Source organism: Micromys minutus (assembly GCF_963924665.1).
Source record: "Micromys minutus genome assembly, chromosome: 5".
In the NCBI taxonomy this organism is placed as follows: Eukaryota; Metazoa; Chordata; class Mammalia; order Rodentia; family Muridae; genus Micromys; species Micromys minutus.
The window spans coordinates 62,918,811-62,942,214 of record NC_137974.1 but is presented as its reverse complement, the minus strand read 5'-3'; the positions used below and the strand labels follow the sequence as shown (position 1 = coordinate 62,942,214).

The following is a 23,404-nucleotide window of genomic DNA, read 5'->3' as shown; positions in this document are numbered from 1 at the left end:
TTTGCATATTATTTATTAACATTTGTGTAAATTAGTATGTGGTGGTTTGAATGAGAATGGCTGAAAAGCCCATATTTATATGTTTAGTTCCCAGTTGATGAAACTGTTGGGGAAGGATTTGGAGGTGTGGCCTTTTTGGTACAAGTGTAGCCTTGTTGAAGGAGAGATGTCACTGTGGTGTGCTTTAAGACTGGAAAAGGCTCAGTGCTTCTATCTCTGCCAGCAATGTAGGATGTAAAGCTGTCAGCCACTGTTCTATTGCCATGCCTGTCTTCTTCCAACAAGCTCCTAATTAAATGCTTTATTGCGTAAAGTTTGCCTTAGTCATGACATCTCTTCACAGCAATAGAACTACTGCTAAGACACAGTGTAAGTGGTGAAAAAGAAATCATTTGACAAAGCTGGTTCTTAATATACTATGTATTTCTTGTAGACAATAATGTAATAACCAGAATCCTCAATGTTGTATGGACGGCCCATGATTACACAGACAATCTGTAACACGTATTTATTTCCAGCTACCCATTCCTTCCTCACAATCTCAGTGCCAAGTTTGATATAAAAAACTGCCATACCCTAATATATTTTTCTAATTCCTGTTCCATCTAGGCTTAGAAAAAAGATCCCATTAAGTTTCCATACCAAGTCAACATTGTTAGTGACCTTAGCTTAAGATAAAATTTATTAAAAGTAAAGTTACTCTTTGATAGAATGTTTATTCACTAAATACTTTAATAAACCATAGATATATTACTATTAAATGTAACAGTAGCATTTATATTCTTTTCTAATTTATGTTTTATAGGGTACATTATGGTAACTAAATGACTGTACAGTTGTTTAATATACATATCAATCACTAGAAACCATAAGAATTGCCAACTCATTATGGAGAGAATATTGAACTCTTCTAATTATCTTAAATACATCATGTAAATATTCCTTCATCCCTTTTAGTTTTCACACAACCACTTGCTTATATTTCTACTTGCTCAAATAATTCCCAACTTTTTAAGAAAATCACTAAGTCCATTGCATATTTTGTTCAAATCTGCATTTTTATAGAACCTAGTAGAGTAGTCAGTGAATAATGAGCCATGAAGAAGTTTCTATTGAATCACATTAAATACAATTCCAGACATATACAGCATATCTTTTGGTTTCCTACATTATGCATTTTATGGGACATGAGCTTCTGCCAATCTACATAGTTTATTCTTCAAGATTCAAAATAATTACATTACAGAATTTAACATTTCTAGTAGGTGGAGCATTTTAACGAATCTTGCCTATTTTTTTTTTTTAATGTGTGTGTGAGTGTAGTGTCCCTGGGATGTTCTGAACTCTGAATGTGCAACCTAATTCTGCACACAGAGCAGTCCTCTTCTCTTATCAACACTACACAGCCTGTGAAGCGCTCACTGTTACTCTGCCATTGCCACAGTCATGAGGTTCAAATTCTCTTTTATGGCCATAAGCCTGGAAGTTATTATGATTGTTTTATTTGGATTATTTGTTGAATATGAGACATCAAAGAGTACATCCCAGAATAATATTTTCTGGCAGAATAATTCCCAGCAGAATGCTTTCCAGCAGAGTAGTGCGTCAAGTCTGGCAAAGGAGGACAAATTTTTTCAGCTGTATTCTTGTGAGTAAGCAATTTACTTCTTATACTCCTTTGGTTTCTTCGTGGTCTTTCTGTAAATATTGAAAAGTGACAATATTATTAAATTTTTGAGGTACTGATAGAATTGTCTGCCATTTATGAGTGTCATGGGTACTATATTCTCCAATTAGGACTTTCTTGTCTTCTGTCTATAGTGAAAGTGCTTAAGCAGAATCTGTTTGTTCAAATAATAGAATAATGAGCTCAAAATTAGTATAATTAATATTTTTTAAATTCATTGCATTATTAACACTAAATAACCATCTTTGGAGTTTTTTGTTTGTTTCTTTGCTTACTGTGTAAGAAATAAAGGTGTTGGTCACCAACCTCAAAAAAGGAGCCAAAGGCAAATTCTGTACGATAAAGATAAAGCTAAAATGGAGTGGGAGTCAGAATTTTACCTTGCATCTTGAATAAATAAATACTTTAAGATATTTTTTGTTTGAATTGGAAATGGTGAATATTTCATTTAAAAAATAAAATCCTTCACTGGGAACAGAGACTGAAGAAAAATAACAATAGAGCTTCCAGTGCAGATAATCATACTATGATATTGTTAATATACATTTAAGGACCATTTAGTAAGGGATTATCATAAGCCAGACACTGTCATTCATTCATCTTTCAAGAAAGATAATAGTAAACTATTATTTTTACAATTTTAAATGAAGCTCAATTTTAAAATTTTAAGCCATTTGAAATGATAATTGTAATTATTGTTTATGATACCTGTTCAAACATATTAAAACAATATATTCATGCCTAAAACTCCTGTTTTTCAGGAGTATATGTAGTGTAAGCTTTCTATTGATGAGTTATGACCAAGGATGACTTAGCAAAGTTCAAAGTACAACATTCAAAATTAAGGGTAGAGTTGGCATCACAGATCACATTCTGGACCCAGATACCTTTATAGGTATCTTTATATACTTTATAGACATTTAATACTGTACTTGATTAAATTTAGAAACGAGTAAAAGAATAGACTTATTTCAAATCTTTATGCCAGTACATATTGTATTTTTTAGTGATTCACCCATTGAATCAATACTTTAAGTAACAAGAATGTACTATAAATAGTCATTTGAAGATAAAACAATTTCAAAATCATTTTACTGAGACATCACTGTCTACTGAATATTAAAATGAAATTATATAAAGACATTAAGAACCTAATAACTTCCACAACTAAAGCTGAAACATCAGGCCTGATCTCAAAGATATTAACCAAAATTTAGCTTAAAATGAGACAGAGGCAAAACGCAAGGTGGAGAAAGTAACAAAAATGTTAATTGCTCACTAGCTTAATAGTAGATGATTAATTTCTGGCTATTAGTGTACAGGCTGCCAATTGGAGCTAATACTGGATCTTATACTTGGAGTTTTCTAAGTCCATATATATTTAATCTCATTACACACATATATACAACTGTAAAGGTATATATATAAAGGTAATAGGTATATTAATTTGACTTGATTTTCATGAACATGGAACACTTATACACTAATAAATACGTAATATGTTTTATATATGGAGATTATATCACAGAATGCTATTTTTAAAAGATATACTAACAATGACAACATCCATGTCATTTGCTAGGAGCAAGGAATTTGTTAGTATTATAATATAGTAAGAAAATATTCATTATTCTGATTTTGTAAAAACAATATGCTTTATGAACTAGACCGTAAATAGTACAAAGAAAAAATAGTCTGTGTCTTCATGAAGTATTTGTCTCAAGGGGAAAGGGTGTGTGTGTGTGTGTGTGTGTGTGTGTGTGTGTGTGTGTGTGTGTGTGTTTGGTGCTAATAAAATGCCTAACTAAAATTATGCAAATTATCTTAGGGATCAGTCTTTGTACATTCTGTGTTCAACATGAAACTTTGAATGTGTTTTCTCTAAAGGTGATTCACATCCTAACAAGTTCTAAGAGCACATGACCCTTTTGAAATAATTTGTAGAATGCTCTGGACACTGCATGATTTGGGGGATATAAATTTTCTCTATGATTCAAACAATTAACACATAGAAAACTTATGTATAAGTACCACTCACTAGAAAACAAATTGTCAACTTTCTTAATGGCAAAACAACATTCACATCAAATCAACAAGCATTTGGGGGCCCGCCTGATGTAAAACACTGTGCCAAGTACTAAAAGTTAAGGCAGAGAAAGATGAATTTCCTTGGATCTATTAAGTACCTGTATAACTCTCAGTGTGCTGAAAACTTCTGCGTTTCTCACAAGCATGTGAAGTAAGGTATCTACTTGCATAGTGTAAAGCAAAGTGCATAGATGGGGATCGTATTTTCTTCTCCCCTGATCTGTATAGAGAAATTTTAGTAATAGGGTACGATGTCACATAACCCTTGAATCTACACATATTATTAGACACGCCATAGAAGTGTTTTGCACAGCTGAATGTCAAGTTTCTGAGATGGTAATTTGCAATACTATATATTCTGTAGGTTTGGCTTCTATGACACATGAAGAAATGTTGATCACTCCGTACAGGGACATAAACTGATAAGTCACAAACTGTGACAATGGTACAGTGAAAGCTTGATTAGGAAAACAAGGACCCCTTCAGTCCTTTTTCTAACTCCTCCATTGAGGACCCCATGCTCAGACCAACGGTTGACTACGAGCAGCTGCCTCTGTATTTGTCAGGCTCTGGTAGAGCCTCTCATGAGTCAGCTATACCAGGCTCCTGTCAGCAAGCACTTCTCTTGGCATCAGCAATAGTGTCTGGGTTTGATGTCTGCATATGGGATAGATTCCCAAGTGGGGCAGTCTCGGGGTGGCCTTTTCTTCAGTCTCTTCTCCATACTTTGTCTCTGTATTTTCTTCTTGAGTATGTTGTTCCCCTTCTAAGAATAAATGAAGCCCCATTGGAAGAACAACAATATCAATCAACCAATGCCCCCCCAAGTCCCAGAGCTACCAGGAACTAAACCAACCAAAGAGCACAGATGGAGTGACCCATGGCTCCAGCTGCATAGGTAGCAGAGGTTGGCCTTGTCAGACATCAATGGGAGGAGAGGCCCTTTATCCTGTAAAGACTAGATGTCTCAGTGTAGGGGAATGCCAGGACGTGGAGGTGGGAGTGGGTCATGGGTGGGGGTGAGTACCCTCATAGAAACAATGGAAGGGGGAATGAGACAGGGATTTCCCGAGGGAAAACAGGGAAAGGGAATAACATTTGAAATGTAAATAAAGAAAATATCCAATAAAAAAGGAAGAAAGAGAGGGAGGGAGGGACGGAGGGAGGGAGGAAGGAAGGAACGAAGGAAGGAAGGAAGGAAGGAAGGAAGGAAGGAAGGAAGGGAGAGCAGTCTTTGAGGATTGGTTATTTTATTAAGAGACTCTGAAAATGTCAGGGCATTATAGCCTAATTGATGTTTAAACCACACCAAAGATCCTTTTGTACTTTACTACAGTAAAATCTTTTACTTTCACTTTGAGTGGATCTAGAACCCATAGGTAATTTTGAACATTATGTATTTTCATACATTGTTCTTTTGAAATATTTAGTGACTCAAAATATTATATAAATGTTTACATACCTCATTATAAAATATATATTTCCTTCTTATTTGTATCAGCAATAATTTTGCTAAGAAGCCCTTGAGGTATCAAAGGTAATCAATTTGTTTAAAGTAATTGATACAAATCTCTAAATTTCTATTTAGGATTCTAGTTTTATAATGAACTTTGAAGGTTTCCTAACAAAACTCAACATTATTTATTGAAATGGTAGCCGTCATTTTTCATTTATAGAAAATACCTGCTAAGTACTCAAGGAAGAATTATAAGTCACAGGACAATCTCTTTCCATATAACACTTAGTTCCTATTTTATTAGATGCTAATTCAGCTCAGAGCTCAACAATCACAAAACAAACCAAGTTTCTTCTGTCATTACATTTCAGGAGTATGTTACACATATTTGTATCATATTTACTATTTTCATACGTGTTTATACAAAACATTAAAATGACATGTAGGAGAGGACCATTAGTTTATGAAATTAGAAACATTTACTACTTCATTACAGAATTCTTCATGAAGAATCTGACAACTTGGTAACTTTGCTTTCTTTCCACTGAAGACACAGCAGCTTACATGCTACCATCTTTACCAGAAGTAGAAATACTGATGCAGTAAAAAACTTCATCTTACATTGTCATGAGAATAGCGTTATCTTTTCAGATTGTCTGAAAGTGACTCCCAGGCACTCGGATGTCTCTCTATTATCTCCCATCTATCTATCTATCTATCTATCTATCTATCTATCTATCTATCTATCTATCTGCCATCAATCAAGTAAACCCACCTTTGGAAAACACTGAAGACATAAAGCTCCAAAGACTTTACACAGCGCTCAAATTTATTCTAACTTTTCAGACTTGAAAAATACATAAAACTATAATTTATGTTTCAGAATGCCATTTCAGAATGAATTTCTACATTCATTCAGAGAGTATTCATTTTCTTCTGCAAGATCAGGACATAAGCAATGAACAAGTAGTAATATGGCCATAGAAACTGAAAGGAAATCAAACTAATAACTTGAAATTTTCTATGAAAGGAAGACAATGAAAAAGGCAGGACTCTAGCCCTACAGGAAAATTTTCACTGAACACGAAAAAGTGACATGAGGCAGGAGAAATAGCTCCATCCGGTAAATTGCCTACCATAAAGTCTGACAACTAATGTCTATGTCCAGATGGAAAGGGAGACAGACTCCTATAAACTATCTTATGACATCTACTAGCATGCTTTAGTATGTACACAGACATACACACATACACACACACACACACACACACACACACAGAAGGGAGGGGTAATTGATTGATGATTGATATATAGATAGATAAATAGACAGAAGAAATATTTTAAGTTCATATACAGTGTATATGTCTCATGATATATAATATTATGCATTATATATTTATATATTATATATACATACATATTTTTAATGGATAAGTGAATGAAACTCTAGACACTAGGGTAAAAGAATTAAGAATTAAACTGTCATTTATACCTGCTGAGAAAAAAGTATCATTTTGTGCCAATGGAGTGACACTAGGAATATCAAGGACTCTAGGACACACATAGCTCATGTTCAAGAGTAGTTAACCTAATAGATGTCATAGATGTGTGGGTGTGTGTGTTTGTGTTTGTGTATGTTTGTGTGTGTTTGTGTGTGTATATTTGTGTGTGTTTGTGTGTGTTTAATAGACTTAGAAGGTTGTATTTATATATTTATCCATGTTTAGATATAGATATAGATATATGTATGTGTGAGTCATTTGTGATTAGAAAAAAATCATCAAAGATGAAATCAATTTTATAGGGCATAGGAAGGGCTGGAGGGAGTACAGAAAGGGAACAAATGATATAATTATGTTTTATATGTAAAGCAAAAAAATAGCAGAATGTGTATAAAATAATAAAAATTAAAGTTTCTTCTTGGAAAACTGTGAATCAAGAACAAGCCCAAATTTGAATTCTCTGCTTCTCTCGTTGTTACCTTTGCCTTTTCCAACCATAATTCGTTTATTACATATGTGAAGTCTATCTGACCTTTAAAGGAGCTTTGCTATGTATTTGTTGACCAGCGCAGAAAGCAGAGTATAAGAAAGGAATGAGACATTGATTTTGACAGAAATTTTTAACAGGTTTTTTCAATTGTCTTTGTTTATGTTCTATTGCTATAAAGAAACACCAAGACAAAGGCAATTTTTGTAAAAGAAAACAATTGTGGCTGGCTTACGGTTTCAGAGGTTTAGTCTATTATCATGATAGGCAGCATGGCAGGAGGCAGGTAAGCAATGTGCTGGAGAAATAGCTCAGAGCTACAGCTACATTCTGGTCCAACAGGGTGTGTGTGTGTGTATGTGTGTGTGTGTGTGTGTGTGTGTGTGTGTGTGTGTGTGTGTGTGTGTGTAAGAGAGAGTGTGTGTGTGAGAGAGAAATTTGTTTTGCTTTGTTTTTTTTTTTTTCTGTCTATGAGTACACTTGAAGCTGTCTTCAGACACACCAGAAGAGGTAATCAAATTCCATTGCAGATGGTTGTGAGCCACCATGTAGCTGCTGGGAATAGAACTCAGGACCTCTGGAAGAGCAGTCAGTGCTCTTAACCACTGAGCCATCTCATAAGCCCCAAAACTGGGCTTTTTAACTTCAAAGGCCACCAACGTAGATTCAAGCATTCAAGTGACTAAACTTATAGGGGCCATTTTCATTCAAACCATCACAACAACGGAAGAAATTACCTTAAGGATTCAAACTAACCCAGAATAGTACTCAAAACTTCAAACAGACTTATCAACCTACATGTTGCTTCTAACATTTATGGGATATCCATTTTATTTAAGGTTGCTTTCAAATTGTTGGCACATTCACCAAATTATCATAACGCACATGCATACACACACACACACACACACACACACATATATATATATATATATATATATATATATATAGAGAGAGAGAGAGAGAGAGAGAGACAGACAGACAGACAGAGAGAGAGAGAGAATATCTGGTTAGTGATCTGGAACAGTGTATTTTTTCAATTAAAGTTATCTATTTAAGTTGAAAAGATGATTACCTAAAAAAATCCAGGATATATTAAGATTAAATACTACATTGTCTTAAAGGCAAATTAAACTTTAATAGCTGAGCACACACTAGGACAACCGATTGAGTACATATGTCAGATAGTCCCATGGCACATTAGTAACTTGGTTGCTAGGTAAGGCATCATTTCAGATTATGACAGCAAGAAGCATGTTCAGAAAAAGATATTCTCACAATAGAAGAGCATTTTCATACACGTGTATAATGCAGTTTGAAAATCATGGTTGTGTGAATGTGGGCACATGGGTCTGCAGGTGGAGTGTGTATCCACAAGTGGTTGTGTGTGGATTCGGAGGCCAGGGGCCAACATTGGCTCGGTTTTCATTCTTCTGCTGCCTGTTGGTCCCTGTGTTCCCAACAGTTTTGCTTGTTCTTTTATGCCATGCACAAATCCTGGTTATGTGTCTATGTGAGATTTCATGCCATCATTTTCACCCTCAGACATGCTTTCTGAAGGAGTATGTATATAGTTGGATATGCTCCATTTATTTGAAAAATGAATGAGTATACCAAGTCACAACAGATATGACAATATAAACAAGACAAATACTGTAAGGGACATATGTACACTGGTGGCTGTGTACCTTGTACCGAGAAGAGGATTAATTCCTGAATAGGGTCTGGAAGATTTCCAGAAAAAGAAGTGTTCAGTATAGGACAAAGAAGACATTGTGGAAAGAAAAGAAAAAATGTATATAAGCTAAGGAAAATGAATTTTATTCATCTGGTTTGGCTGGATGATAGAGGGTTAGCTAGAACACAGTTTCTTTTTAAATCATTGAACTATGAGGGTTTGCATGATACCTTAATGCAAGATAAGCTTGAGAACAAAACAGCAAGATTAATAAATGTTTGCAGAATGAATATGCATGAAGGGGATGCTGCTGTCCTTGCCGCTGTCGTTGAGAGGGTAGTGGTGACGACAGTGATGGTGATAACGGTGGATGTGGAGATAGAAAGGTGGTAATGGGGATGACAGTTGTATCCTGGTAGATTTGATACCACCCTAAAAGCCAAACCCACTGAATAGAATTCCAAAATCCAAACCATTAAAAAGTAACAAGCAGCTTTAGAGAAATGGCCCTGTAGTCAGGAGCACTGCTCATACTTGTTCATTCCCAGCGCCTGCCGGTGAGCCTTCTCCAGCTCCAGTCCCAGGGCACCCTACACCCTCTCTGGCTTCCACTAAACATGCATGTGGTACACAGACACAGAGTGGAGGTACACACTCATAGACATAAAAAAAATAAGTCAATTTCAAATAGTAATACCAGGATATAGTTAAATTCAGCCAAGGTAGAGAAATTACTTAGCACTTTTTTTTTTCATCTTCAAAACAACCCTTAGTATACAGAGAGGTTACCAAGAAACATCTTTGATAAAATAGGAGTTGAAGGTATTAAGTAGTTTTCCAAAAGCCAGGTGTTTGTTAGAAAGAAGTTTAAATCGGAACCCAAACCCTAGGTATTTTGTTTTGTTTTTCTGATTTGTTTGGGAAGCAGTTTTTATTTATGTACTTATTTGCAAGGGTCTGGGAGGAGGGTTGTTTTGTTTTCGCCTTTAAAACCTATTACAATCAAACCCCTGCATTATATATTGACTTTCAATTTAGAATTCGGAATTCATCTATCAGCATAAACCTTCTGTCTCCAGCAGTTTCATCATCGAAATATTTGGTCTCCTCTAGTGCCAGTTCTCCTCTTCCTTCTCTTTAGAGAGAAAGAAAAACAGAGAAAGACAGACAAAGACAGAGACAGGAGACAGCCAATGACTGTCATTGACAGTCTCCTGTCTCTTCTCTCTTTCTCCACCTTATGTTCTGAGAGAAGTTCTCTTGAGGAATCATGGCTAAAGCTGACTACCTGATGAACCCCAGGAATTTCCGGTTTCCCCCTTGCCAGGGCTTCCTTTACAGACACATGCGGCTGCATCCAACTTTTTATGCCAGTTCTGGGGAAGCAAGCTCAAGTCTCTGTGTACAGAAAGCACATTGCCATCTCTGCTATCTCCCCCAGCCCAGTGTCAGCTAACTTCTAAGGGGTAAAAGTACATTCTTCACAGGGTAAGAAGTTTACTCCGTGAAAATAAGATTCGATGTCTTATTACCCTTTGCTCTGAACAAGCTGCAGAGTTTACAGCAGTTGGCCCATGAACTAGAGTTATCTATCTACAAGGCGGGAACCTTACTTGAGAAAATGCCTCCATAAGATATGGGACATTTTCTTAACTAGTAATTGATGTGGAAGGGTCTAGCAAATTGTGGGTGGTGCCACCCCGGGGCTGCTGGTCTTGGATTCTGTAAGAAAGCAGGCTGAGTAAGCCACCAAAACAGAACAGTAAGCAGGACCCTCCGTTGCCTTTGTATCAGTTCCAGGCTCCAGGAGCCTGCCCTGCTTGAGTCCCTGACCTGACTTTCTTCATTGATAAATAGCAACATGGAAGTGTAAGCCAGATAAACCCTTTCCTTCCCAGCTTGCTTTTCGGCCACAGTATTCTGCGCACCAATAGAAGCTTGAACCAAGACCCTGTCAAAGAGCTGACTTCAATGCTTCACTAAAATGTGTAGGGCATACTCTGACTCCAAGCAGGAGCACAGGAAGCTATGACAACACGAAGATTTTATTTAAAATCAAAAGCAAGGTATTATTTTAATTAAATGGGAACTGAGGAGGAATTTGAAACTTGGTCAGTTGTCCAGTGTCCTTCCTGTCCATACGCCCCTGTCCTTCCACCGCCGCTCCCTTAAAATTAGAAGGTTTTACAGCTCCTCTCTGCATCCTTATAAAAGCAGGAATGACTCAGATGAGGGTTCCGCAACAGTGGCACTGTTAACATTTTGAACTAGAGGATTCCTTGTGGTGTGCGAGGGGTGGGGTGTGGGGCGGGGACTGTCCTGTGTGTGTAGCATGGTTATCAACAGTGCCAGGCTCTGTCCTTACTGTACCGCATCAGATCGTAACAACCAAATATGTCCCCAAATCCTGTCAAATGCAGTGTCAGTGCAAAAGCAGACCTCTGCGGAGAGCCGTTGGTTGACAAACACCTTGGAAACTCTTTAAACCTGTTGAACCTCTTCAACCCAACCGGCAAACTCATAAATAAGTCCTGCTTTTCCTCACAACTAGTTCGTTTTATTGTTTTAAAGGCAGAGCCTTCTTGACTGCACAAAATCAAGTGGGCATTTGCCGGGTTCCCATTCACAAGCTCTCAAGGAATGCAATCAACTGTCAAACAGGTACCTTGGAATGCCTTCAGATCTCATTAGCAGCTTGAATATCAGATGAAGTGCTTCTGCCCTCTGGTGGCAAATATCGGTAACACAAATTGGAGGCAAAACCAAATTTAAAAAAAATAAAAGTTGGTTCTCAGAAGATACATGAAATCTTCTGCCACATATAAAATATCTAGCTTTCCATTAAAAGAAATTTAAATATAACGTGCAATCTACATTAGTAGATTACAGAAGGAAACAAAAGGACTCTAAGAAAAGAGATGTTGAGGGCAAAAAGACTGAATACTGAATTAAAACATGGGTAAAGTGTCCAAATGGAACTTCTGAATCACATGACCTCCTTTCCAAGGCTGAAGAAACATGACCTAAGAGGAGATTTAAAAAAAACTGTAAGAGCCAAGGTGAAAGAAGCTTGTTGCAAAATAACATATTCAGAACATGACATTTTCAGTATAGAACTCACAACAACTGTGGCTTCCTGCACGGGTCATATAAAACCAAGCCAGTCAGCACCACAGAACTGAGTGGGAGGGACCCATGGCTCCCACATTCAGCTGAGGAAGAGTTGGTTTTCCTCAGTATTTTGACCCATAGTAAGTTGCCCATGCTCCAGTGGGTGGTGCCCTATACTCATGAGGCACAATGAATTATTTTAAAAGTAGAAGGAAGAAAAAAAAATGAATGAAGGGAGTTCTGGTATGACATAATACACTTTATCCATACACGCAGCTACAGAGGGAAAAACATTAAATAATAAAACAGAGAAGTAAATGAAACTGGTTCTATTTTACTATTATGATTATAAACAAAAACAAGGCACCTAACTGGGTTGTGAGCCCCTTAATCATACATTAAAATAAAACAAAGTGGAGAACTAGATGACCATTTGAACAATATCTAATCCAAAACATCCTTCAAAGAAGAGATAACATAGTCCAATAAAGATTTGGCACAGTCGTGGTTAGGAAGAAATACCCAAGTTTCTTGTTGCTTGCTTGTTTGTTTCTTTGTTTTAATTGGGCTCCAGTGAAATCTACCATCCAATATAAACATGGAAAAATTAAATGGTGGTAATGTTTCTTTAAAAGAATACACACACTTGACCAACTCTATTTCAAATATTTAACAGATTGATAAGAGTTGTCAGCTATTAAGCACTGTCTTCCAGGTTCTGGGATTTCTGAGGGAAGTACATAGTCTCTGAGCTTGACTGTAGAGTGGAGAAAAAGAGGACCTACAGGCTCTGTGTGCCTGAAAGAAAGTCTTCTGCTTTTGGTATCTTGGCATCACTGCCTTGCTCAAATAGCAAAGGATTTAGAAAATTCAAACTTGATTCAGACAAATGTCAGCTCTATGATCATGACTTAGTTGAATTGTATGAGGCTACCAACAAGTACATCCCATTGGAAATAAGCCTGTAAAGTAGGTTCTCTCAGTCTTACAGATAAAACACTGAAGTTCTCAGACAGTTAGTGACCTCCCTCCCCAACACCACACAGCCACAGAATAGAAATGGGACAGCTAATCTGAGGACTGCAGACAAGCCTATATGTTTGTTGATTTGGGGCTTTGGGTGACTTCAAAAGTGCTACAAAAATTTTCTTGTTTACCTAAAATTTCCAGAATTAATACTGGAATGCATACATTTGAAAAGTGGAGAGTAGTGCATTCCAATATTTGTTTGTCCATCAGACTGCTACTATTTGTGTCTCTTATATGTGCAACCATGTATATAAGTTCAGGGGAGCAAAATGAAACTGTGCCTTAACACTCTCAATCAATTCAGAGTAGGAAAGGGTTAATTTCATTTTTTAAGTCATTACCTAACAAAGTCGTGGCAGGAATTTATGGCAGGAAACTGAAGGCCATCAGAGGACCACTACTAACTGGCTGACTCCTTGTGGTTTGCTCAGGCTGCTTTTTCAGGACTGTCTACCCAGAGATGGCATCAACCCCAGTGTACTGGCCCTTCCACATAAACAATCGATCAAGAAAATGCCCCACAGAGTTGCCTACAGGCAATCTGATCAGACATTTTCTCAATCCAGGTTACTCTTCTTGGATGACTCAAGCTTGGGTCAAGTTGTCATGACAGTCAATGATCTCCTCTTGAAGCTTTGTGCAAAGGTGAAAGCGTGTAGTAAATATTACAACTCTTGGGGTTCTTGTTACACAAAATTTTTCTTCCTCTTCTTTTCTTTCAGTATTCCAAGATGTGCATGTCATGATATTTATTGGATTTGGCTTCCTCATGACCTTCCTGAAGAAATATGGCTTTAGTGGTGTCGGTTTCAACCTTTTTCTTGCTGCTCTGGGCCTCCAGTGGGGTACAATTATGCAGGGCCTTCTTCACAGCCATGGACATAAATTTAACTTCGGAATCAACAAGTGAGTATCCTTGAATGTGAATACATGTGCCCTCACCATCGAGTTCATATGTTAAAATTTTAGCTTCTAATTCAGTGCAGAATAAAATCATGAAGGCAAAAACTTGGGAGTTCAAAGCTACAACTTACTGTGCTATTTTGGTGTCTTATTTATTCTTTATTCAATCCATTCTTTTTTTCTCCCTCAGTATGATAAATGCAGACTTCAGTACAGCCACAGTTCTAATTTCCTTTGGCGCTGTCCTGGGGAAAACGAGCCCCATCCAAATGTTGATCATGACAATTCTGGAAATTGCTGTATTTGCTGGAAATGAACATCTTGTTACTCAAGTATTTAAGGTAAGAGTGAGAAAATATATACTTACTATTCTATGATTATAAGTTCTGGATGCTACAAGCCATAGGTGCGCACTCTACATAAGGGCAAAAGTGTCACCAGACAAAATAGGAAGAAATAGCTGCTCTCTAGAAAGCGTTAATTGCAAGATAGGGCAAAAGAATCTGCATATCGTATCATCTCATCTTTACAAAACCATGGAAGGTAAATATCATGGCTATTACTATTTGTCCACAGTAAACTGATCACAGATGCTAAATTATTCACCTGAGTCTCGGTCTGGATTTAATCTGAATTTTTCTAACTCTATCACCTATCTGATTACACTGTGCGGCCTATCAATAAATTAATTCCCACTTATATATAAACAACCGTGTAAATAGTTGAATGAAGTCAAGTCCATATGAAGACTTATATGGACTTGACTTTCTTTTCTTCTCTTTGAAATGTCACCAGTTCCCTTGAAAATAATATGTAGGATATTTCTCACCATTCTGATGTACATTTCCACTTATTTATGTTGAACTGTTGATTTGAGACCTAATATTTTCATTTTCTTTCAAGTACTGGTGGTTTGCTATCAAACAAAAATAGTTAAGGTTTCTATCTACACAAAGACAATCAAGAACTTATATACTCTCACCATGTTAAATTTCCACATATAACAAATTATCTGAGAGGATAAAGGAGGAAAGATGCATTTTGATTCATGTCCTCAGAGCTTTTATTTAGGCTATAGGCCCTTCGGTCTCTTGTTTCAGGGCTCACAGAGAGGCAGACCTTCACACGGGTGACACGCATTAGAGTGAAGGAAGTATCCTCCTGGTGGGCAGGAAGCAAAGGGGCTGGGGACCAAAATCATTCTTCTACTGACAGACCTCCTACAGTTTTCATCGAGTTCAGTTATCCACTCAGTTATGAAAGCTATAGTCAATACATCCACTGAAGGTATCAAATCCCTCATGATACAGCCAAGTTCCCGAAGTCACACCTCTAAGCATTGCTGCACCAAGGACAAAGGTTCCAACATGCATGAGCCTTTGGACATTCATATCACATATCTAAACTGTAGCATGCACACTTGCCCAAAGACATGGAAGCATAGTGGAAGTATGGCTCTCATAAAGACTGTTGAATATAGATTTAAAAGCAAGAATATAGTTCTCTGGAAAAGTGATAGTGTAGCTAGTCCATTGGAGTTTCACCAGTCACTGAGTAGGAGACATGCACTTAATGCCAAAGGAATCTCAAGTACAGAAGTTCATTGGTAATTGTGGACTAAAGGAGGAACTTGAGTTGCAGTGCTTGAGAGTAGTTGGGCCAGAAACTGGAGTCACTACCTTTGTAAGAAGATGACCAAAAGACCCTATAGCCTCAATGCACTGCATAAGCAAAGACTAATTTGATGGATTCTGAGGAGAAAATGGAGGGGCTTTTTTGCTACAAATCGGTGAGCATTGTCTTTTTGCCTATACTGAGAACCAGTTTTACCTCTGTTTCCGCAAATGCATTTTGTCCCGGCAGGCCTCTGACACTGGGGCATCAATGACAATCCATGCCTTTGGAGCATACTTTGGCTTAGCGGTCGCAGGCATCTTATATCGTCCTGGCCTCAGATGTGAACACCCAAATGAAGAGTCTGTGTACCACTCTGACTTGTTTGCTATGATTGGTGAGTAAAATGAACCTGATACTTGTTTATTTGCTTATACCTACCCTTGAACATGTGTGGGAAGATGCTCAGAAGACCTCCTTTGGAGATCACTTTGTGACAGTAGTCTCTGTTCTGCCTGGCCCTTTGATGATCAAGCCTTCTAAAATGACAGACATCAATTCCCTTTAAAATGGTCTTCCCTGTAATAACTAACACTATTTGTGATTTTCAGGAACACTTTTCCTGTGGATATTTTGGCCCAGCTTTAATTCAGCCATTGCTGAATCTGGAAATAGTCAGTATAGGGCCATAGTCAACACATACATGTCCCTTGCTGCCTGTGTGATCACAGCCTATGCCTTGTCCAGCCTTGTTGAGCGCCGAGGCAGGCTGGATATGGTAAGTATCAGTATTCAACCAACAAAAACATTCTTCATGTCAACAGTTGAATTTTGAAAAATGATAAAAAAAAATAATATTCATTCATTTACTATCTATTCCACTAAGATGAAGTCTAGGAATTTGCAGTTTTATAAGTTATAGCATCCTATAAAAATCAGACAGAATGAACATGTTTTTTCATAATAAAACTTAATGCACCAAACTCCATAGAAATTTAGTGTTAATTCTTGGGTTGTCAAAGAGTAGAACTCGAAAGTAAGACTGGATATTGGCTTTATTTTCCCACCTGCAAGTGTTCTCAAAGTAACAATAACCCTGTGTAGTCACTGGTATAACTTCCTTCCTCAGTAGATGGCCCCACACCCTTGCATGTCTGAGCAGCACCAACTGGACTTAGTGGGTCTCAAAAATAAGTGACATTAGGAAGTGGTATGGCATAATACATATAGTGCAGGGGAAATTGGAGGAAGAAAATAGGAGTCAGTTCTGATTATATTTCATAATATATGTGTGTGATTTTTAATGAAAAAATAAACAGGAACAATAATTCCAAATATGGCTCTAGAAAAGAAAAATGACAATTTGGGTGTTAGTTAAATCCAAATAAAAGCTATAATAATATTGAATTAATAATAGTTTTATAGTTTATGTTCATGTAAGATGCTAATGGTGCAGGAATGTAGACATATAGGAATTCTCCCAAGTAATTTTTGCAACTTCTGTGTGTCCAAAAAGTAATGTTATAGCTTTTTATAAATTCAGGTTCTTGCCTTGAGTGTCTCATAAGCTAGAGAAATGGTTGTCTAGGACAAAACCTCAGATCAAGCCCTCTTCTTTTATAATCTAGTTAGGAAATAAATTCTGTTATAGATAGATAGATTGATAGATAGATAGATAGATAGATAGATAGATAGATAGACAGACAGACAGACAGACAGACAGACAGATAGATAGATAGATAGATAGATAGATAGATAGATAGATAGATAGATTTTATATTTATGGATGTTTTGCCTACAAGCATATCATTGGACCATATGAATATAATGACCATAGGCTTCAGAAAGAATACTGGATCCCCTGTAAGTGGAATCACAGAGCAGTTGTTAGCTACTGTGTGGGTTCTGGGAACTGAACCAGGATCCTCTGGTAGAGCAGAAAGTATCTATAAGTACAGAGCCATCTCTGAAACCCCTTTATTGCATATATAAAACAAAGTTAAGAATATATATTTCAACTCTTTACAATGTGTGTCATAAGACAACTATCAGTGCATTTTTTTTTAATTTTACTGAACAAGTACTCTTTTGAAAATGACAGATACCCAATTCTTTGGGTATACCAGCCAGACTGTGTCTTCAGAGAATTCTGGTGAGATAAAATTGATTCTGTCTCTCCAATTTCAGACATTTCAGGCCATAATGTATCTCAAGGAAGAAAAAAGTGGTGTATGTGTGTGTGTGTGTGTGTGTGTGTGTGTGTGTGTGTGTGTGTGAACAAACAACTAACCAGTGTTCACTGGACTATCTTCCTCCTGTCTTTCTGTCTCACCTCACTCTCCTCTTCATTATTTCCCCCCATTCAGGTACACATTCAGAATGCTACTCTAGCAGGAGGTGTCGCTGTGGGCACATGTGCAGACATGGACATCCCCCTATATTTTGCTATGACCATTGGGAGCATTGCTGGGATCATCTCTGTGCTTGGATACAAGTTCCTTAGTGTATGTATGATAGGTCTACTGAATCAAACCTTAAATCTGCATCACTATCTTCTCATGTTCAACCTGTGGGAACAACTGTATGAGTGGAAAAGATATGGTGTCCTCTTCCCTACATGCCTTTCACTGGAGGCCAGTTACCTTTCTTTCAGAAATACCATGAATGTTACAGCCATACAATGACTCTTTCCCAACTTCTATGTGGGAGAAGAAAATCTGGTACTAGGTATCAGTCACTTAGCATGAAGATAACTTTAATGGCTTATGGTACTTCAATTTTTAAAAAGCTCCAGAGAATCTTTTATTTATTTTTAGTTGTGAAGTTTGTGTTTTAATGTGACAAATGAGATGTTCTTAGAAGATGTGAAGGTGAAGACATTCCCTTCCAATTCAGACACTAAGGACCATATTATCACCAATTGTATCTAAAGTGTTTGGCACGGGTGAATTTCAATTTCAAAAACAAAATCAATCTCTGGATAAAAGTTCCTCTTCTGAGAAAAGAAATAAATGGAGAGATGAAGCAAAGGAATACAAAGCAACAGACCTCAGACGTATAGGAGTGGGTAAATGAACCTTGAAGAAAATCAACAGGACTACAGATTTTTTAAATGTTCCATGTGTGGAAGCTATGCTAATGAGTAGTAGATTTTAGCTGTTTTATTAGAAATTCAAAAATTTTAAAAAGGAATAAATGTGTACATGTTGGAGCACTAATTTAGTTTGCGGTTGTAACATCATAACCATTCATTTGTATTGAGTAATAGCAGATCATTTGTCTACTATGTGCGAGATAAGATTTTATAAATATATTCTACACAGTGGTTTTCTCCAGTGTAGAGTTCTGTATGCCTTACAAAATAATGACCTTCCTCTCTTCTACAACCTTAGCCACTGTTAGCGAATAAACTGATGATCCATGATACGTGTGGGGTTCATAACTTGCATGGCTTACCTGGTGTGTTTGGAGGCCTCGCCAGCATTGTGGTCTTGAGCTGGAGGAAGTCTACAGTGTGAGTAAAAGCCAATAGGTGTTTCTTAAACCTGGTCCTGTGCTTTGTAATTTTGTTTGCTGAAATACACCTTGGTGAGGATAGCCCCTCATTGTTCCTATTGTCTGTGTTAACATTCTAGGCTGAAGGAGACTTAAAGAAGAGAACACCAGTAATGAATCCTTTCTGATTGCCTCCTTTTACAGACCTCCCTTGTTTACTCTTTCACTGGCTCTATTACTTGCCTGCCTTGAGAGAAGCACCATGCTAGTGATGTAGCCGTACACATTCCACGGCTATTTATCACATCCCTTTGTCCCCAATTTATAATAGCTTTTTAAAGTTTCCTATTTATTTACTTGGTGTGTGTGTGTGTGTGTGTGTGTGTGTGTAAAGATAGAAGACATGTGCACGTCATACGTGCATGTGGAAGTCAGAAGGCAGCTTTCAGGAGTTGATTTTTCTCCTTTCATGTGGATCCAGGTATCCAACTCAGGTAGTAGGGCTGGATATCGATCTTTCTTATACACTGAACCTTCTCCAGGCCAATATTTTATCTTTATTTTAAGGCAATGATTCTCAAACTGTAGGTTGAGATACCTTTGGAAGTGGAACGAACCTTTCACAGGGGTTGCATATCAGATATTCTGCAGGTTAATAATATCAGCAAAATCATGATTATTATGATTTAGCAACAAAAAATAATGTTATGGTTGGGGGTACAGCATGAGGAACTACATTAGAAGACTGCAGCATTAAAAAAGATGAGAATGACTATTTTAAAATATTTATCTTTGGTATTACCGAGATATTCTTCAGTACCTTCATTGCCTTCTCCCGAACATTTATGCTGAACTTTAGCTTTCCTGATGTTATTAATAGGACTTCTAATCTCATAGTGGTAAGAAATGGCAGCTATGTGGTTTTAGACATTATTCTACTTACCCTGTCTAGAAGAGGTGTATAGGAATTGATATCCAGTAGATATTTATTGTTTGAATCAAATCAAAAATAAATCTTTTTAAACTCCTTCTGACAAATGCTTTATTAGCCATGGCTAGTGAGTGACAAAGAAAATAATAATAGAAAATAGGTAAGTACAAGTGTCCACACATTGCTTGTAGATAAAACAATATGTTGTCTTCAAGGTGACAAACACACATACTTTCAGTAAACAAGGTTTGTTTGTTGCAGTTCATTCTTAGAAAAGCATCTAATTCTTTGACTTCGGTTATCTAGGCTCTCTGTGGACATGCAGGCTGCCGCACTGGGATCTTCCATTGGCTCAGCGATTATTGGAGGTTTGCTTACAGGTCTGCATCCAAAGGAAACATTTAGCTGGGTTTTGTGGTATATGCTTTGTATCCATGGCTATGGGAGAGGTTAATATAAAAGGACTGGGGCTTATGGACTACTTTAAAATTATCTCAAAACAATAGGAATAAAAACAATATGAACTCTTGCCACTACCCTACTACTCCATGACTTAGCAGAAGATACAAGCTCACTGGTAAATCAAAAATGTGCTACGTTCCTGCTCACTAATCACGTCAGCTAAAAGAGCTGTCTTCACGGCAGTGTTCTCATTAGTAAGGAAGAAGCTTCCCTTCTTTATGTGCTTTGTTCTCTGTCTGTCCACACAGGTCTAATTCTGAAGTTACCTGTCTGGAACCAGCCACCTGATGAGTACTGTTTTGACGATTCTGTTTTTTGGAAGGTAATGCACAGGATTCAGAAAGAGAATGTAAATGACAATTCTGTCACCATTCAGGTAGCCAAGGACCTTTTGCTCTTCCACATCAAAATGATGGGTAGGCAAGGTGGACTTTCCAAATGCTGGTCTCTAGCATCTTCTGCTCTTTCCTGTTTGGTAGTGTCTGCAGGGACAACAGCTAGGTAAAATCAATGGCAAATGGTTCTCCACAGAGTTACAGTCCTTCTGTAGGATTAGTGTATCAGGACCTGTATTGCACTTAATCATCCACCCTCATCAGCAGCTGGTGTTACTGTTCCCATCCTTGGCCTAAATGCTTGGTCTGGGAGACTTCATTGTGCTTTTGAACTTTTATGGTGACAAGGCTTTTAGGTCCCCTTTTTCTGCTTCTGTAGTCTTAGCTCTGTTTTCTGGTCTCTCCCTCTTCCTCCCCCTCCTCCTCCCACTCCTCCCACTCTCCCTTCTCTCTCCTTCCACCTTGACTGCTTTTGAACTATCCAGTTGATTCTTCATCTAAGACACTCAACAACTTAGCCACAGTCAGCTGTGGTGGTGCACCTTTCCAATCTTAACACTGTGGAGGCAGAGGCAGATGGAGTTCACATAGTAAGTTTCAGGACAGCCAGGCTGTTTAGAGGTGTGGGAGCAGAGAGAGAGAGAGAGAGAGAGAGAGAGAGAGAGAGAGAGAGAGAGAGAGAGAGAGAGAGAATGTAAGCTCCTGATGCCACTTGTCATTCTACTCAACTGCCTCTGTTGCTTTGCTGTTGCTGCCCTTCTGTCTCTAATGCTGTCTTCATATTACCAGCTCAGCTTGCAACTACTCGAAAAGAAAAGAACACTCAAGAGTAGCCATGTATTGGTCTGACACAGAACATCAGGAAAGCCAATGCTGCAGTGTCTCTTGGCTGACTCACTGGATGAAGTTGAGCAGCATGCACTTATAGTGAGATAAGAGATGACTGGAAGAATTACAGCCACCTTGTTGTTGATGTTCACTCACAGCTGTGTCTCATAGCTATAATCACACCCACTGGGGCTTGAGTTTGGGATAAATCATAGCCTTGCCCCTGAGCATCCATCATACAATTCTTTTGGCCAACACCAGTGGAAACATTTCCCCTCTGTCTAACATGGAGACAAGCACAAAGTCATCTAGAATTGATTGTGCCTTTTGATAGCTAAATATCTGGTACAAACAGGCTGCAATAGCCCTTACTGAGGTTACTCAGCAATTTTTCTGTAGTTTTCTCAAGGCATCTATAGAGTTCATGATACAGCTAGTGTTAGCTTTAGGACTAAAGCAGTTGCCTGTTAGATTGACAGTTATTTTGACCTTGATATCTATCCAGTAAGGCAGAGCCTAACAGCTGCTAATTAAGACTCAGATTCATTCTACCCAGTGTGTATGTTTACTTACAGAAAATCAAACACCAGAAATTCTCATAAAATAACAACTCATCGAAGAACTAACAAATTTTAACAGCTTTTATTACCATGCACTACAGTGCCTAGCTGCCTGGGAAGAAGTGATTTCTACTTACCTGTCTCAGTTCCACTGAGGAAAACCTTGCTTAAGTCCCATGCTTGTATAGCATGTATGGGATAAAACTGCACATCCTTCTTAGTCACAGAGAGAAATAAGGCAGTTCGTCTCAGCAGAGAAAATTCAAACGTTACGGGCTGGAGAGCTGGCTCAGCAGTGAACGGAGGCGATTTCTCTTGTAGAGGACCCGTGTTTGTTGCCAGCATCCGAATCATTTGGTTCTCAACCTCCTCCATTTCCCGGGCATCTAAACCCATCTTCTGACCTTCAAGGGTACCTGCATGTACACAGTGCACATAAATGCAAGGCAGGCACACACACACACACACACACACACACACACACACACACACAATAAATAAGTGAAAATTTTTTTAAAAAAATAGACCTTAATGCACACTATCAAACCTTTGGGGGGAAAAAAGCCAAGCACTGAAAAAAAATAGAAAAAGTTTAATTACCTACTGACGCAGAAACTAAGTAAACACAGAATTTAACCAACAATTATCATTTTTGTTCTTTTATACCAGTTCTCAAAATGTGTTCATAGAAAATTCTGGTCAACAGTTTGATGTGTTGTATTCAAGGTAAAAGTAGGATGAAAAAGAAGATGCACTGTGTAAGGATGAAGGCTTTTAAAGAGCACATATCAAAAGGTCCTGTAACTAACAAGCCTAAGCTTTTTTTCCAGCCTGCACATTGTGACTGTTGACCCTAGGGTCCATTTCTCTCAAAGCATTTTCTTCACATCTTGAGTGACATAGAAGCTTCAACAGATTAGTAAGAAATCTAGGTTTGGGAGGAAGAAAATGCAGTCAAATTTGGTGAGATAAATGAATTGTTTTTGTATTTTCCTTTACCTCAAATAATTTGAATTTAATGTTTTTCTAAGCTTAGATAATAATTACAGAAAACACCTTTGCTTCAGCACTCACTTAGGACAGTCCAGCAACAGAACCACTAAGTGTCACATTATCGCTTTTGTTTTTCAAGGTCCCCAAATTCAGAGAACTTGATAATCGCTTCTTTCAACATGTGAATCACAACCACGTGGACCATGAAGTCTAAATACCACTCCTAAATTCACTGTTCTTGGACT

The 23,404-nt window shown here is 37.7% G+C and overlaps 1 protein-coding gene across 1 annotated transcript; it reads left to right on the top strand.

The window, feature by feature from the left end:
* Nucleotides 1–1,446: 1,446 nt before the first annotated feature.
* Nucleotides 1,447–23,373, top strand: RHAG (Rh associated glycoprotein; the record flags this gene model as incomplete). Its single annotated transcript, XM_080916824.1, has 10 exons — nt 1,447–1,648; nt 13,761–13,944; nt 14,132–14,282; nt 15,805–15,952; nt 16,167–16,333; nt 17,922–18,059; nt 18,948–19,069; nt 20,288–20,361; nt 20,692–20,765; nt 23,299–23,373. 10 exons carry the CDS (start codon nt 1,447–1,449, stop codon nt 23,371–23,373), a joined length of 1,335 nt encoding a protein of 444 aa, XP_080772950.1.
* Nucleotides 23,374–23,404: the final 31 nt, after the last annotated feature.